Source organism: Notolepis coatsorum, assembly GCF_963971535.1.
Source record: "Notolepis coatsorum genome assembly, chromosome: 8".
In the NCBI taxonomy this organism is placed as follows: domain Eukaryota; kingdom Metazoa; phylum Chordata; class Actinopteri; order Aulopiformes; family Paralepididae; genus Notolepis; species Notolepis coatsorum.
Genome location: NC_140172.1, coordinates 148,827,486 through 148,842,334, shown reverse-complemented (window position 1 = coordinate 148,842,334; position 14,849 = coordinate 148,827,486). Strand labels below are relative to the sequence as shown.

The following is a 14,849-nucleotide window of genomic DNA, read 5'->3' as shown; positions in this document are numbered from 1 at the left end:
CAGTCTGCTAGTTCATCTAACTGCTATGTCTCCCCCAGAGCAACCAGGGGAGCAGCTGATCCAGTCTGGAGAAACAAATGAACACAGAGAATCAGGATGACTTTTATGACTCGGAGGAAGACGAGGATGAGGCAACACAGTATATCATAGAACAGAGTCTGATTGAATACAGAAAACTCAAGGGCTTGAATCCCAGGTTGGTGTTGTTTTTATCGTTCCCTCGTGGTGAAATATGTTGCTTTCGTTGTAGAGCGCTGGCTTTTTATCATCACAATGATCTACATGATGTGTTTCTACAGTGATCTGAAACCCAGTGAGGATCCTGATGAGATCTTCAAAGCGATAAGAGAGGGTATGATAATTTCCCGGAAAATACTTTTTATTTTTAAAAAGGTTTTATACATGCACAGTCTAGGGGGGGGGGGGGGGGGCATTTCACTTCCATTGTACATAATATATACAAATGTATAATGTGTATGTGACAAATAAACTTGGACTTTAACCACTACTCTTGACCAGGTATGATATAACGGTGTTCCTCACATAGGTGATGAAGACACTCTTGACAGGCTGACCGTGCGGCCGGGGGTCATGTCGAGGGTGGACGAGCGAGGATGGATCCCTTTGCATGAAGCTGCGGTCCAGCAGCATAAAGGAATACTAGAGATGATCTTCCCAGGTGAGCTTATTAAACATGTCAGTCTGTGCTGTTGATAAGTACTATATTTATTACATTATTACTTCATTACCTGGACAGGGTGTTTGGAAAGTCCTTGAAATTCAAATCGACCGTCCACATTAAGGGTTTTGTTCATCCATGATAGAATTGTACTGAATGAAGACATTTAATTTATTCTATTTATTTATTTTTTTCTGAATTAAGGTGTCGCTAATTGTCGGGGATTGGCTTTGAGCCATAAATATGGGATCCGATTTAAAAAAGAAAATGCTCTCTTTATTTATTATTATTATAATTGTTTGCTATAGAAAACAACACTTAAAAGTGAACTGTATCCTTTTTAAAATGAGAAAGTCCTTGAATTTAATTTTGCAATGTCTGTGGGAACCCTGGAAGGAAGGGGCGAAAATATTAAACGTGCCGTTCAATGTGTACTGTATTATTCCACTGTACCTTTGACGACTAATAAATAAATGTATTAAAAAAAAACTAAAAAAAATTATTACTTCATTACAGCATCCCCCTTGGGAGCGGGTCAGTGTCGCACCCTGAAGGGCGAGACGCCGCTGTTCCTCGCTGTGGTGCACGGCCTCCGGGAGAACGCTACATTCCTGCTGCAGAACGGGGGCAGCCCAGACCTCCAGAACGACGAGGAGGACTCTCCTATAGTGGCAGGTGGGTCGTGGTGTCTATACTGTAAGTAGGGCTGGGCGATTCTTGCTAAAAATGTGAATCATGATTTTTCTCTCTGAGAGTTGAGATCACGATTCTCTCACCACGATTCTTATTTTTTTCAATCAAATCATTTATTGCACTCTTTCTTAAACAGACAACATAACATGTATCAAAGTGCTTGACTTAAAACTTAAAAGTCTCTTGTTGTAACATACAAAATAACTCAAGTCAGAATCGTCATCGTTTAAAAAAGTAAAGTAAAAAGTTTAAAAGATTGCCCAGCCCTATGGTCTAAGCCTCTCTTCATTCTAGGAATGCACCGATTGTGGTACCGGATATCGGGCCCATACATTAAAAAAGGCCTCGGTATCGGGGATATTCCCCAATTCTGAAATCCGATAACAAGAGCCACGTGTAACATTTCAGTAATCAAAGGTAAAGTGACATGATCTCTATTACCATGGTAAACCAGCACAGCCCTGCTACATATTCTATTCCACTGTATTTCTATTATAATTTAGTGTATATTGGAGTTGGAGAGAAGAAGTGGGGACAGAATGGGTTGGAGTGATAGGCAACCTTCGGAACGAAGAAGCCACCTGATGATGATGATGATGATGATGATGATGTATATACTCTACTACAGTACACCCTGCACAATTATATAGCCCTGTCCTATATTCTATTTATTTATTTTTTTTAATCTTTTTCCCCCTTCCTTTTTCCGTTTTTCTCCCCTCCCAATGTTAGTCGTTATGCCAATTCCCAATCCCCTTCCTGGTCATTGCACACTCTACCCCCTACCGTCGGTCCTGGAGGGCGGAGACTATCACATGCTTCCTCCGACACATGTGTACCCAGCCCACCGCTTCTTTTCACCTGGCAGCGCGGACTCTCACTGGGAGAGTGTAACGTGTGGAAGGTCACACTACCTCCCTCCAGATCCTTCCCTCGCTGTGCAGGCGCCCCGACCGAACTGTAGGAGTCGCTGTTTACAACGACCCGGACCCACCCACCGGCTTCCCTCCCGCTGACTCTGCCAATCGAGCCAGTATGACGGCCGGCCAAGCCGGAGGCAACGCTGACAGCCGGATTCAATACCAGTGTCTCTTGCGTTGGTGACGAGCGCTTAGTCCGCTGCGCCACGAAGCCGCCCTCTATATTCTATTCTATTGTAGTTTTATTTCAATTTAGTTTATATATTCCATTTTATTTTATTATACCATAATTTTCTGTTAATGTTGCACCAAACAACCAAAACTAATTCCTTCAATAAAGACCTTTCTGAATCTGATTCTGATGTCTCTAGTCTGGTAAATACATTATATCCATATTCTTGTCCAATAATCACAAACCAATGATCTAGGTTTATCAAGGATCGGATCAGTAGGCTATTCTGTATCGGCCTTGGAATCAGTATAGGCAGTGAAAAGGTGGCATTGCCAGACACATCTCATTTGACTGATCAGTGATCAGCTCATTATTAATCCCCTCCTCCTCTCCTCCACTCTTCTCCCCTCCGTTCTCATTAGCTATCCTAAATGACCAGTACGACTTGGCTACACTTCTGCTCCGCTATCACGCCAAAGTGGACCAAACGGGACCACTAAACCGGACCGCCTTACACGAATCGGCCTTCCTAGGCTTGGAGAACTTTGTGTACCTCCTCCTGGAGTCTGGCGCTGACCCCAACGCGTGCGACGTCAAGAGGAAGACTCCCCTGGCTTTGGCTGCGCAGAACGGACACTATAACGTGGTGGAGGCCCTGCTGCAGAAAGGTACATGTGATGTTTTGTTCTTTTTCAGCTATTCTTTAAAATGTGTGTGTGTGTGTGTGTGTGTGTGTGTGTGTGTGTGTGTGTGTGTGTGTGTGTGTGTGTGTGTGTGTGTGTGTGTGTGTGTGTGTGTGTGTGTGTGTGTGTGTGTGTGTGTGTGTGTGTGTGTGTGTGTGTGTGTGTGTGTGTGTGTGTGTGTGTGTGTGTGTGTGTGTGTGTGTGTGTGTGTGTGTGTGTGTGTTGGATTCCCACTCCTCCCGTCCTTGAGCAAGACACTTAACCCCTAATTGCTCCCGATGAGCAGGTTGGCACCTCGCATGGTCGCCTCCGCCGTCGGTGTGTGAGTGAAATGTGAGGAACAAAATTGTACAGCGCTTTGGATAAAAGCCGTTATATAAATGCACCATTTACTTCCAGGAGCCCATGTGGGGTGTGAATCAGAGGAATCCGCTACCATCTTGTTTGAGGCGGTAGCCTCAGGGAACCCTGACATCATCTCCCTGCTGCTGGACTACGGGGCCGACCCCAACGTGTCACTGTACAGCGGGCACCTGCCCATCCACCGCGCGGCGTACCACGGACACATACTGTGAGGAACCAGCCCGTTACCGTCTCCTTTATGCTCTGTAGATGGTGTCGTATCTCTAGAGCACGTGGTCACACTGTAGATCTCTCCTCTCGTCTGTGACAGGGCACTGGAGTACCTGATCCCGGTGACCCAGATGGTGGTGGTGAAGGACAGCGGGATGAGTCCGCTCCACTCCGCGGCGGCCGGGGGCCACGCCCGGTGTCTGGAGCTGCTCCTCCAGGCCGGCTACGACCCCAACTTCATGCTGCATCCCAAGGTGCGCCGCAACTACGCCGACGAGCGCCGGTCCACCCTCTACTTCGCCGTGTGCAACAATGACCTGCACTGCGCCCGCTTGCTGCTGGAGGCCGGCGCCATGTTGAACCAGGACCCGCTCAGCTGCCTGCAGGCGGCTCTGAGGCAGGGCAACTACGAGCTCATCAACGTCCTGCTGAAGTTCGGCGCCAACGTCAACTACTACTCGCGCGTCAACACCACGCACTTCCCCTCGGCGCTGCAGTACGCGCTGAAGGACGAGGTGATGCTCAGGATGATCCTGAACCACGGCTACGACGTGCAGCGCTGCTTCAACTGCCCCTACGGCGACAGTTCCCATGACTACGCGCCCTGGACGAGCGAGGTCATCAAGGACGTGGTGGTAAGACTGATGTGAGACGTCGTGTCTCAGAGGGGAGGTCCTGCCCTCCTCACTCACGCTTGCTTTCTCACTGCCCTTTCCGTACAGGAGAGACACGTCATATATCATGTTATCACACGTTAGCTCATGTGAAGGTATTTACCTTTAACATTCACTTTAGACACTTTAACACTACACCATATTTTATCCATGTATTACTAAAGATCTCTCTACCTCCTTTTGTTTTTGCATTTGTAAATTTTTTGTTTTGTATTTAAGTATGCATTCGAACCGTACATCGTTCGGTTCGACCTCCACGGTTTGGGGCATGTGTGTATTGTTTGGTTCAGGGGATTATTATTATCTTCAAATAAAAGTCAACCAACAAACTAGATTCTTGTACTGGATCTCCTCTCTGGTAAACAAGAATACCCTGAAGACTCTGGCAGGAGCACTCATTCAAGGGTACTACGACTATGCTTGCACCTCATGGTACCAAAGCACCTCAAAGGTGCTAAAAACAAGATTACAAACATCACAAAACAAACTAGTCAGACTACTACTTGACCTTACCCCTAAAACCCACCTCACCCCTGCCCACTTTGACAACCTAGGATGGCTTAGAGTAGACAACAGAGTACAGCAACTTGCAATGGTCCTGGTCTACAAGATACACTATACGACTAAGGTGCCCATGTACATGTCAAAATACTTCCCAAAGGTCAGTGAATACCACAACCACTACACCAGAGGAAGCTCAACAAATCATGTTAAACCCAGATTCGGCTCAAACAAGGGACTAAACACGTTTCGCAATTATGCCACAACAATGTGGAACGCCCTACCCAAAGCTGTAAAGGAATGTGAATCCCTACCCACATTCAAAACCGTGCTTAAAGAGCACCTACGGGAGGCTGCAATTCGAAACTGGACACCGTAAATGTCCAAACTCCCCACCCCCACCTAATAGACAGTCTCCTCCCCACCGCATGTATATATTCTCTCCCCGCCGTATATGTATTTTTTTCTCTGCAATCTGTTAAATAAAGTTTTCATTAATTCATTAATTTGGCACAGAGAGGTGAAACGCCGGCTGCTGGCCGGCAGCAGCAGGTGCTAGTCAGTTCGTAGAAAGTTTGTGGAAATGGCAATCGCAATATAAATCAATCTTCATTACTACTTTAAAAACATAGGCATTAACATTACATAGGCATACACATAACGTTAACACGGTTTGTGACGCTACAAGTACAACGCACGTTGGCCAGCTCCAATACAGCCAGTGTATGGAAGCAAATGAGTGCCAGAAGTATTTGAATTTAATCAGACACCGCATTTATAGCATTGAAAATAATAACTTTGAAAACATGTATCTGAATTTGAAAACATGTATCTGAATTTTTTCAGACACCGCATTTTTGTATCTGAATTATTTCAGACACCGCATTTATAGTTTCAGACACCGAATTTATAGCATTGCAAATAAATACTTTGAAAATCATGTATCTGAATTTCTTTGCTCCGAATTTACCTATGCGAAATAAAAATGCAGTGTTAATAAAACAATTCGAATGCATAATAAAATTCAATTCAACGACAAAAAAAAAATTCGATGCATAATTGCGGTGTATATAATTCGATGTCAAAAATTCGATGCATAATTGCGGTGTATGGAATTCGATGTAAAAAACCAACATCCGGGTATCCAGCTGCAGAACCACAGAACCACCACAGCAGCAGTAGGCTGAGGCCCCTCGCTTCCATTGGCTGATTTGGGTCACGTGATTTGGGTCACGTGACCGTCCCACCCAATGGCTGAATTGGAGTATTGCACTGCGGGCATTGGCTGATGCACTGCGGGATTGATTGATTGATTGATTGATTGATTGATTGATTGATTGATTGATTGATTGAAAACTTTATTAACAGATTGCAGAATGGGTACACGTGACCGCCACAGGCCCTGATTGATTGATTGAAAACTTTATTAACAGATTGTAGAATGGGTACAGTGACCGATTGATTGATTGATTGATTGAAAACTTTATTAACAGATTGCAGAATGGGTACAGTGACGTCACAGGCCCGGATTGATTGATTGATTGATTGAAAACTTTATTAACAGATTGCAGAATGGGTACAGTGACGTCACAGGCCCGGATTGATTGATTGATTGATTGAAAACTTTATTAACAGATTGCAGAATGGGTATAGAGGTGTGAGAGGTGTGATAGGTGTGATAGGTGTGAGAGGTGTGATAGGTGTGAGAGGTGGGATAGGTGGGATAGGTGTGATAGGTGTGATAGGTGTGATAGGTGGGATCGGTGTGATAGGTGTGATAGGTGTGATAGGTGTGATAGGTGTGAGAGGTGTGATAGGTGTGAGAGGTGTGATAGGTGGGATAGGTGTGAGAGGTGTGAGAGGTGTGAGAGGTGTGATAGGTGTGATAGGTGTGATAGGTGTGATAGGTGGGATCATGTGTGATAGGTGTGATAGGTGTGATAGGTGGGATCGGTGTGATAGGTGTGAGAGGTGTCCGATCACACCTATCACACCTCTCACACCTATCACACCGATCCCACATAGCACACCTATCACACCTATCACACCTCTCACACCTATCACACCTATCACACCTCTATACCTCACACCTCTATCTGCAATCTGTTAATAAAGTTTTCAATCAATCAATCAATCAATCAATCCGGGCCTGTGACGTCACTGTACCCATTCTGCAATCTGTTAATAAAGTTTTCAATCAATCAATCAATCAATCCGGGCCTGTGACGTCACTGTACCCATTCTGCAATCTGTTAATAAAGTTTTCAATCAATCAATCAGGGCCTGTGGCGGTCACGTGTACCCATTCTGCAATCTGTTAATAAAGTTTTCAATCAATCAATCAATCAATCCCGCAGTGCATCAGCCAATGCCCGCAGTGCAATACTCCAATTCAGCCATTGGGTGGGACGGTCACGTGACCCAAATCACGTGACCCAAATCAGCCAATGGAAGCGAGGGGCCTCAGCCTGCTGCTGCTGTGGTGGTTCTGCAGCTGGTTACCCGGATGTTGGTTTTTTACATCGAATTCCATACACCGCAATTATGCATCGAATTTTTTACATCGAATTATATACACCGCAATTATGCATCGAATTTTTTTTTTGGCGTCGAATTGAATTTTATTATGCATTCGAATTGTTTTATTAACACTGCATTTTTATTTCGCATATGTAAATTCGGAGCAAAGAAATTCAGATACATGATTTTCAAAGTATTTATTTGCAATGCTATAAATTCGGTGTCTGAAACTATAAATGCGGTGTCTGAAATAATTCAGATACAAAAATGCGGTGTCTGAAAAAATTCTGATACATGTTTTCAAAGTTATTATTTTCAATGCTATAAATGCGGTGTCTGATTAAATTCAAATACTTCTGGCACTCATTTGCTTCCATACCAGTGACATCATTATCAGACATCAATGAAATGTTACCGTAGCTAGCAGAGGATAAGATGGGAGTCTGAGGCGGGGTGTCGAAAGACAATGACGTTTATTCAACATCCAAAAAGGCTAACATACAACTGTGTTTACTAACTCCAACCGGGAGTATTGCCTCTTCTTCTTCTTCTTCTTCTTCTTCTTCTTCTTCTTCTTCTTCTTCTTCTTCTTCTTCTTCTTCTTCTTCTTCTTCTTCTTCTTCTTCTTCTTCTTCTTCTTCTTCTTCTTCTTCTTCTTCTTCTTCTTCTTCTTCTTCTTCTTCTTCTTCTTCTTCTTCTTCTTCTTCTACTTCTTCTTCTTCTTCTTCTTCTTTTTATTGAGGTTTTAACGGCGGCTGGCCACTTTTAGGGCATTACCGCCATCTTCTGGTATCCTTTACCTCCTATAATGTCCATTTCCTTCACCATCATGAAGTGCAGCTAATGCTGCTCCTCCCTGACTGAGCCCCCCTCTGTGATACACTCCTTACCTCCAATGGGTTGACTCTGAACTTCCTGAATATTCACAATCCCCTTCTCTAATTCCCTAACCACATCCCCCCATTTCAAACCGTCCATTCCCAAGTGTTGAACCGCTACTCTAACAATCATCTTTATCCTCTCCGTTCTGCCCTTAACCATTGCCGTAGCATTAACCACTCCTGCCACAAAGGCCACAATACTAAACGTCTCCTCCCACACCCTCTCTCTATCCTCCTGTCCTACCCTTTCTGCCAACTGCCCTTCTCTAAACCCCTGTACCTTATCTTGACTTCCCCGTCCTACCTCCTAGCCGCCTCTGCATATGATAACTTACCCTCCCTTCTCACTCTCTGAACCACTACCTCCCTTTTCATCACCTCACAACCCCTAAACGCTACACTATGTGTGACGGATCATACTGGTCTGCGTTGTGTTTGATGTTAAATGAGAATGTCCCGAGGGGGAGTCGAACAGGGGGCTCGCGTCCGCGGGCGACGACACAGGCCGCTGCACTAAGAAGTGAATTCACTCCTAACTACCGTACCTATGCGTCTGTTAACCCTGTTATGGGGAAGTGAGTTTAATTTACCAGCCCGCACTGCCACAGTCACTCGTCAACACACCTGTTTCCGTGACTGTGGACATACCCACGGGCTTCCCCGTTACACTCACCTCCCTAAACTCACGCCCCTCAGGGTCACTGGGCACCACTGTGACGGATCATATTGGTCTGCGTTGTGTTTGATGTTAAATGAGAATGTCCCGAGGGGGAGTCGAACAGGGGGCTCCCGCGTCCGCGGGCGACAACACAGGCCGCTGCACTAAGAAGTGAATTCACTCCTAACTACCGTACCTATGCGTCTGTTAACCCTGTTATGGGGAAGTGAGTTTAATTTACCAGCCCGCACTGCCACAGTCACTCGTCAACACACCTGTTTCCGTGACTGTGGACATACCCACGGGCTTCCCCGTTACATATGCTCCCCACCACAACTACAACACTTCAGCTTCACTCCCTCTCCACACTTCCCATAGTCATGTTCCCCGCCACACCTTGCACACCTCTGTTTCTTCCTACACGTAATGGCTATATCCCCAAACACTTGGCACCTATAACACCTCAGTGGACTCTGAACAAACTCCCTAACCCTAAACACCATATACCCTACAAACACCTCACTAGGAACAACCTCACCTTCAAGTCAAGTCAAGTCAAGAGTTTTATTTGTCACGGCATACAAGTATACAATGAAATGCGGGTGGTCTTGCCCGCGACGATGTGCAATACAGTGGTACAACATATAATAGAATCCAATAATAAAACAACATTGTGCAATAAACAGGTAACAGGTAACATGGTGTGACATCTCGGTATCTGTACATAGTTATTTACAGAGCATATAGGACATGCTAGGTAGCTTTAGTAGTGCAATACACTGTTCCTGTTGTTATACTAATTTAAAGTGGCCTTTCCTCTTGGCCATAAGTGTGCGTGTGTGCGGCATGAGTGTGTGCCCGCTCTTGTTAAAGTGTTAAAGTGGCTGCTAGTGTGTGAGCGTGCACAGCGTGCGTGTCGTGTGTGTGCTCATGTGTGCTTGTGTGTGGATAGTTCAGTGTTCTGTGGCACTCAATGTTCATTGTTCAAGGCTCTGATGGCCTGGGGGAAGAAGCTGAGCCTAAGCCTCTCCGTCCTAGTAGCTGGGGTTCGCAGGCGTCTGCCTGACCTCAGTAGCTGGAACAGGCTGTTGTTGGGGTGGTGGGGGTCTTTCATTATCCTGCAGGCTCTGGATTTGCACCTCTTGTTGTATAGAGCCTGCAGGGGAGGTAGCGCAATACCCGTGGTACGCTCGGCTGAGCGCACCACTCTCTGTAGGGCCTTCTTGTCCTGTGCCGTACTGTTTCCATACCAGGCAGTGATGTTTCCGGTCAAGATGCTCTCTACAGCTCCGGAGTAGAAGGACTGGAGTATCTTCCCCGATACTCTGAACTTCCTTAACTAAACTGAAACTGAACCACTACTGTCTCCGTCTCTATCCTATCTGCTCCTCTCTTCATCCTTTCTGCACTCTTAAATAACTGTCCTATTACGCATGTTTCTCTTTAAATTTCCCACCAGCTGCTCCATGCTAACCTCGACCGGTATCCCAGCTATCACCCCCTTACACCCCCCCTCCCTCTTCTCCCCTACTCTTACTACCTTACTTATACTAACTCCACCAATGCTCCTCATCTTCCTAGCCTTCTTCACCTGCTCTACACTTACACACCCTATAATCAGATTCCCATCTCCCAACACTTTTGCAAACTTCACCTCACCTAACTGCTCTTCTATGAGTTTGGGCAACTCGAACATCCTTTTCCTCACTCCCCCCTCCCCCTCAAACCTAACCACTATATGAATCACTCCTGCAATATCACTTCCTCCACCCTCACCATCCGACCCACTCGAGCTATCTCCCCTACCCTTCTTCCTCTTAAGCCCCTTCCCCCCACTTTCCCTGCTCCTCTTCTCCACCTTACGCCACCCTTCACCCCCGCTCTCACCCCCCGCACCACACTCCATACTGCCATTATCCGACTCCTTTCCCCTGTCATGGCCGTTCCCATCCCTATCGTCATCTCCCTCGCTCGTCGCTCCCACTACACGTCTTAGCTCCCGACGTCGAGATCAGTCCACTAGGGACCCGCAAGGGCGCAAGGCGGACACATCCATCGCCTCGTCTCCGCTATAGCCGTCAAACTTGACCAGGCAACTTCCACCTTTGATCCAGTAAACATACCCCAGATACTCCTTGCCGTCCCCCGCATATACAGCACAACAGCGGGAGCCAACACTCGATTCGACTCCGCTCTTCTTCTTCTTCTTCTTCTTTGGTGTTAATGGCGGGTCGCAAACCACAGAAAGGCGCATACCGCCACCTACTGTACAACCCAGCAACTGGATCGGATAAGGCAAGAACCCGGCAAAGAAAAGAAAACAATAATAACAACAACAAACCCAGAACAAACAAAACAAAATACCCAACCCTAACATCACCACCCTATACAAACCTAATACAAATTAAATTAAAACCTAAACACAAACAAAAGATATTAAATAAAATTCAAATCCTACCCCCCAAACCAATTGAAAACACTCCACTCAACTTCCACTGTAGGTAGTCGAGAACGAAGGTACCACACGCTAAACTGTGTTGCACTCAATATTTAAATAATGTTAGTCTAAATAAATGTAGAAAGACAATGTACTTATTTTAAAAATAGAATGAACTGAGCAGTGTTGTTTTGAAACAGTACAGTGTGTGTGTTAGTTTGATTTATGCTGCATTTTATATTGATGGCCTTCTAATTTGTTTGTTTATTTATTTATTTTAAATAACACAGTGACACTTTTCCTTTTGATAAGAAATCCAGCCATATTCCTTTCATTGTATTTCAAATACTGCACTTTAATTTCAAGCGGAAAACTAATCTTTCCATTAAGAACTGACAATCAGGGAATTTAAACATTGTTGACATTGTTTTTTTGTGTTTATTTTAAAGAAAGGAAAGTCTAGTGCTGGTTGAGCATATGCATATTTATGTTGATGGCCTTTATCTATAATGTGGCCACAAAAATAGAAGGGTTTAATTATTTTGTTTGCACTAAGTTATTACCTTGACAAATGTAGCCTATATTTTTCAGTCAGTTCGGTCTTTGTGTGCCAAACATTATTTAAGGCAAACCGCTGTAAACCTTTTTTTTTACACCAAATAAATAAGAAGCATGTTTAAATCAGCAATGCCTCCCCTCTTGCTGTACCAAAATCTCTCCTAGCTCTAACCGGTCACTGTCAAAATGATGTGCCTGATGTCAAACTGCCTCATTCTTTCAGTTTTTGCATGACTACTGTACGTCCTTGAGAATAACTGAAAAGTTGGATTCTTTTTAGGCTATATATCTTATGCTGATGTATGGTATTTTTGGTGTTACATTTATTTTTAATAACAAACAAGATATACCGAACCGAACCAAAAACCGTGACCCCAAAACCGTGATATGAACCGAACCGTGGATTTTGTGAACCGTTCCACCTAGGGATGTTCGATATTGGCTTTTTTACCGATACCGATATACCGATATTGTCCAACTCTTAATTTCCGATACCGATATCAACCGATACCGATATATGCAGGGTTTCCCCCCCAAAAAGCGGAATAATTTCAGGTAATTAACATTACATATCTCTTGTTGTGGAATTAACACAACATTATGCATTCTTTTGACAATAAATTAAATCAGAATGTGTTCTTACTTGCTTGCCTGGGTAAATAAAGGTTAAATAAATGTAAAAATAAAAAAGAATTTTTTAATATTTTTTTTTAACCGATACTGATATTTTCCTATATCACATTTTAATGCCAATATCGGTAGGCCGATAATATCGGACATCCCTAGTTCCACCCTATTATTTTGTATAGTATTTGGCCTTTATTCTTTAATGTTTTACTAATTTACTGTATGAAGCATAATCTCAGGAGGGTCATACAGAACCAAACATTTCACTGTTATTCTATATTTACCTTATGTGTGACAAATAAAACAAAACTTGAAACTTGAGGTACTGTGATCACATGGCGATGCGTGAAAGCAAAGTTAAGTGTAAACATTACACATCTGTGACACCATGTGAACACATGTAAGAATCATGTAAATCACAGGTGAAGTGTTCCATACAACACATGTGAAATTTGCGTTATGGGTGTTTCCTTGTTTTTCCCCTCTCTCTAGTTCTGCGAGGTGATAACGGTGAACTGGCTCAAACACATGTCCGGTCTGGTGGTGCGCATCATGCTGGACTACACAGACCACGTCACCTTGTGCACCAAGCTCAAGGACACGCTGGAGGAGCAGACACAGTGGCCGGAGATATGTGACATCCAACGTAAGAGTCCCTTAACCCTCTCCTTTAAAAAATAAACAACAACAATGACGACGTTTGAACCTGCAGATAATATTTGTGTGACTTACCTCTTTAAGAACTGTCTTTTCAGAGAACGCACGCAGCCTCAAGCATCTGTGTCGCCTGCAGATCCGAGGGCACCTCAGTCGCCTGCGCTTGAGGAACCCGGCCTTCATCAACTTCCTGCCTCTCCCTCCCAGACTGAGGGACTACCTGCGCTACAAGGAGTATGACGTTTACGGCAGGGGGAGTATAGTCAGCCCGTAGTGAGAGCACTAGGATTATGTCGGTAATTATGTCCCCCCACAAAAAAGAAAAGGTTTCAGAAATACAGGGATATCTTGATGTCATCTGGACAAAAACTGGAGCCCCCCAGGGAACAGTTTTGGCTCCCTTCCTCTTTGTGCTCTATACTGCGGACTGCAGACACAGCGAGGCCATGTGCCATATGCAAAAATGTTCTGATGATACTGCTCTTATCGGTCTCATCAACAAAGGTGATGACCGGGCCTATAAAAAGGAGATTGACTCATTTGTCCACTGGTGCGATGCCAATCTTTTGGAACTAAACATAGAAAAAACCAAGGAGTTGGTCATCAACTTCAGTAGGAAGAAGGTGAACGTCTCTCCTGTCTTCATTAGGGGGCAGGAGGTTGAAATAGTCCGGTCCTATCAATATCTTGGCGTTCACCTGGACGGTAATCTGGACTGGAAGCAGAACACAGATCCTGTGTTCAAAAAAGCCCAGTCTCTGCTTTTTCATTTGAGGAAGCTTAGATCCTTCGACATCAGCAGGTCACTTCTTCATGTCTTCTATCAAGGTATCCTGGCTAGTGTCCTTTTTAATGCTGTTCTCTGCTGCGGGGGCAGCATCACGGTTTCTGACAAAAAAAACAATAAATAAAATCATTAAAAAAGGCTGGCTCAGTGATTGGCCTCCCTCCTGATTCCTTGGAGATCATCATAGCCAAGCGAACTAGAACTAAACTGAACCCCATTTTATCCTTTGAAGGCCACCCACTGTTCAGTATTTTTGATGCTCTGCGAAGCTCATTCATTGATAGGTTGTTGATGCCTCGATGCTCTACTGAGCGATTGAGAAGGTCCTTTGTTCCTGCTGCGGTTACATTTTTTAACGAGCACCGTTAGCACTGTGTTGAGAGGCTCTCCTCTTATTACTGTGTTGTGTATCTTGTATTGTATCATGTGATTGTTTCTTTCATGTTTGTATATTTGTATTCGCTCTGGTGGCAACCCGTGTTTCCCCTCTGGGATTAAGAAATAAACCATACCATACCTTCAGAAATAAAGAATTATGTTTATAAAATTGGCAATTCTCAATTATTTTGAAAAAATGACTGCAAACAGCAATGGGAGGGTTATATAAGTCAGTGGGCTAATGGCTATGTTAAGGATAAGAGCTAAATAATAATCACATATTCACTCGCAAATTCCATAGTGATACTAGGCACATTCAATCCAATGACATTGTGGTCGTTTTCAAGTCAAGTCAAGTCCTTTATTAATTAATCCTCCTGGGATATTCACAATGCCAAGTATCATCCATCTGTTTATTAACATTACTGTACCTGCTGTAACGGCTAAACAC

At 44.3% G+C, this 14,849-nt stretch overlaps 1 protein-coding gene across 1 annotated transcript; it reads left to right on the top strand.

Moving 5' to 3' along the window:
* Nucleotides 1-77: 77 nt before the first annotated feature.
* asb14b (ankyrin repeat and SOCS box containing 14b) lies at nucleotides 78-13,507 on the top strand (the record flags this gene model as incomplete). Its single annotated transcript, XM_084320009.1, has 9 exons — nucleotides 78-196; nucleotides 300-352; nucleotides 548-679; nucleotides 1,196-1,354; nucleotides 2,887-3,132; nucleotides 3,547-3,718; nucleotides 3,821-4,355; nucleotides 13,069-13,222; nucleotides 13,332-13,507. 9 exons carry the CDS (start codon nucleotides 78-80, stop codon nucleotides 13,505-13,507), a joined length of 1,746 nt encoding a protein of 581 aa, XP_084176135.1.
* Nucleotides 13,508-14,849: the final 1,342 nt, after the last annotated feature.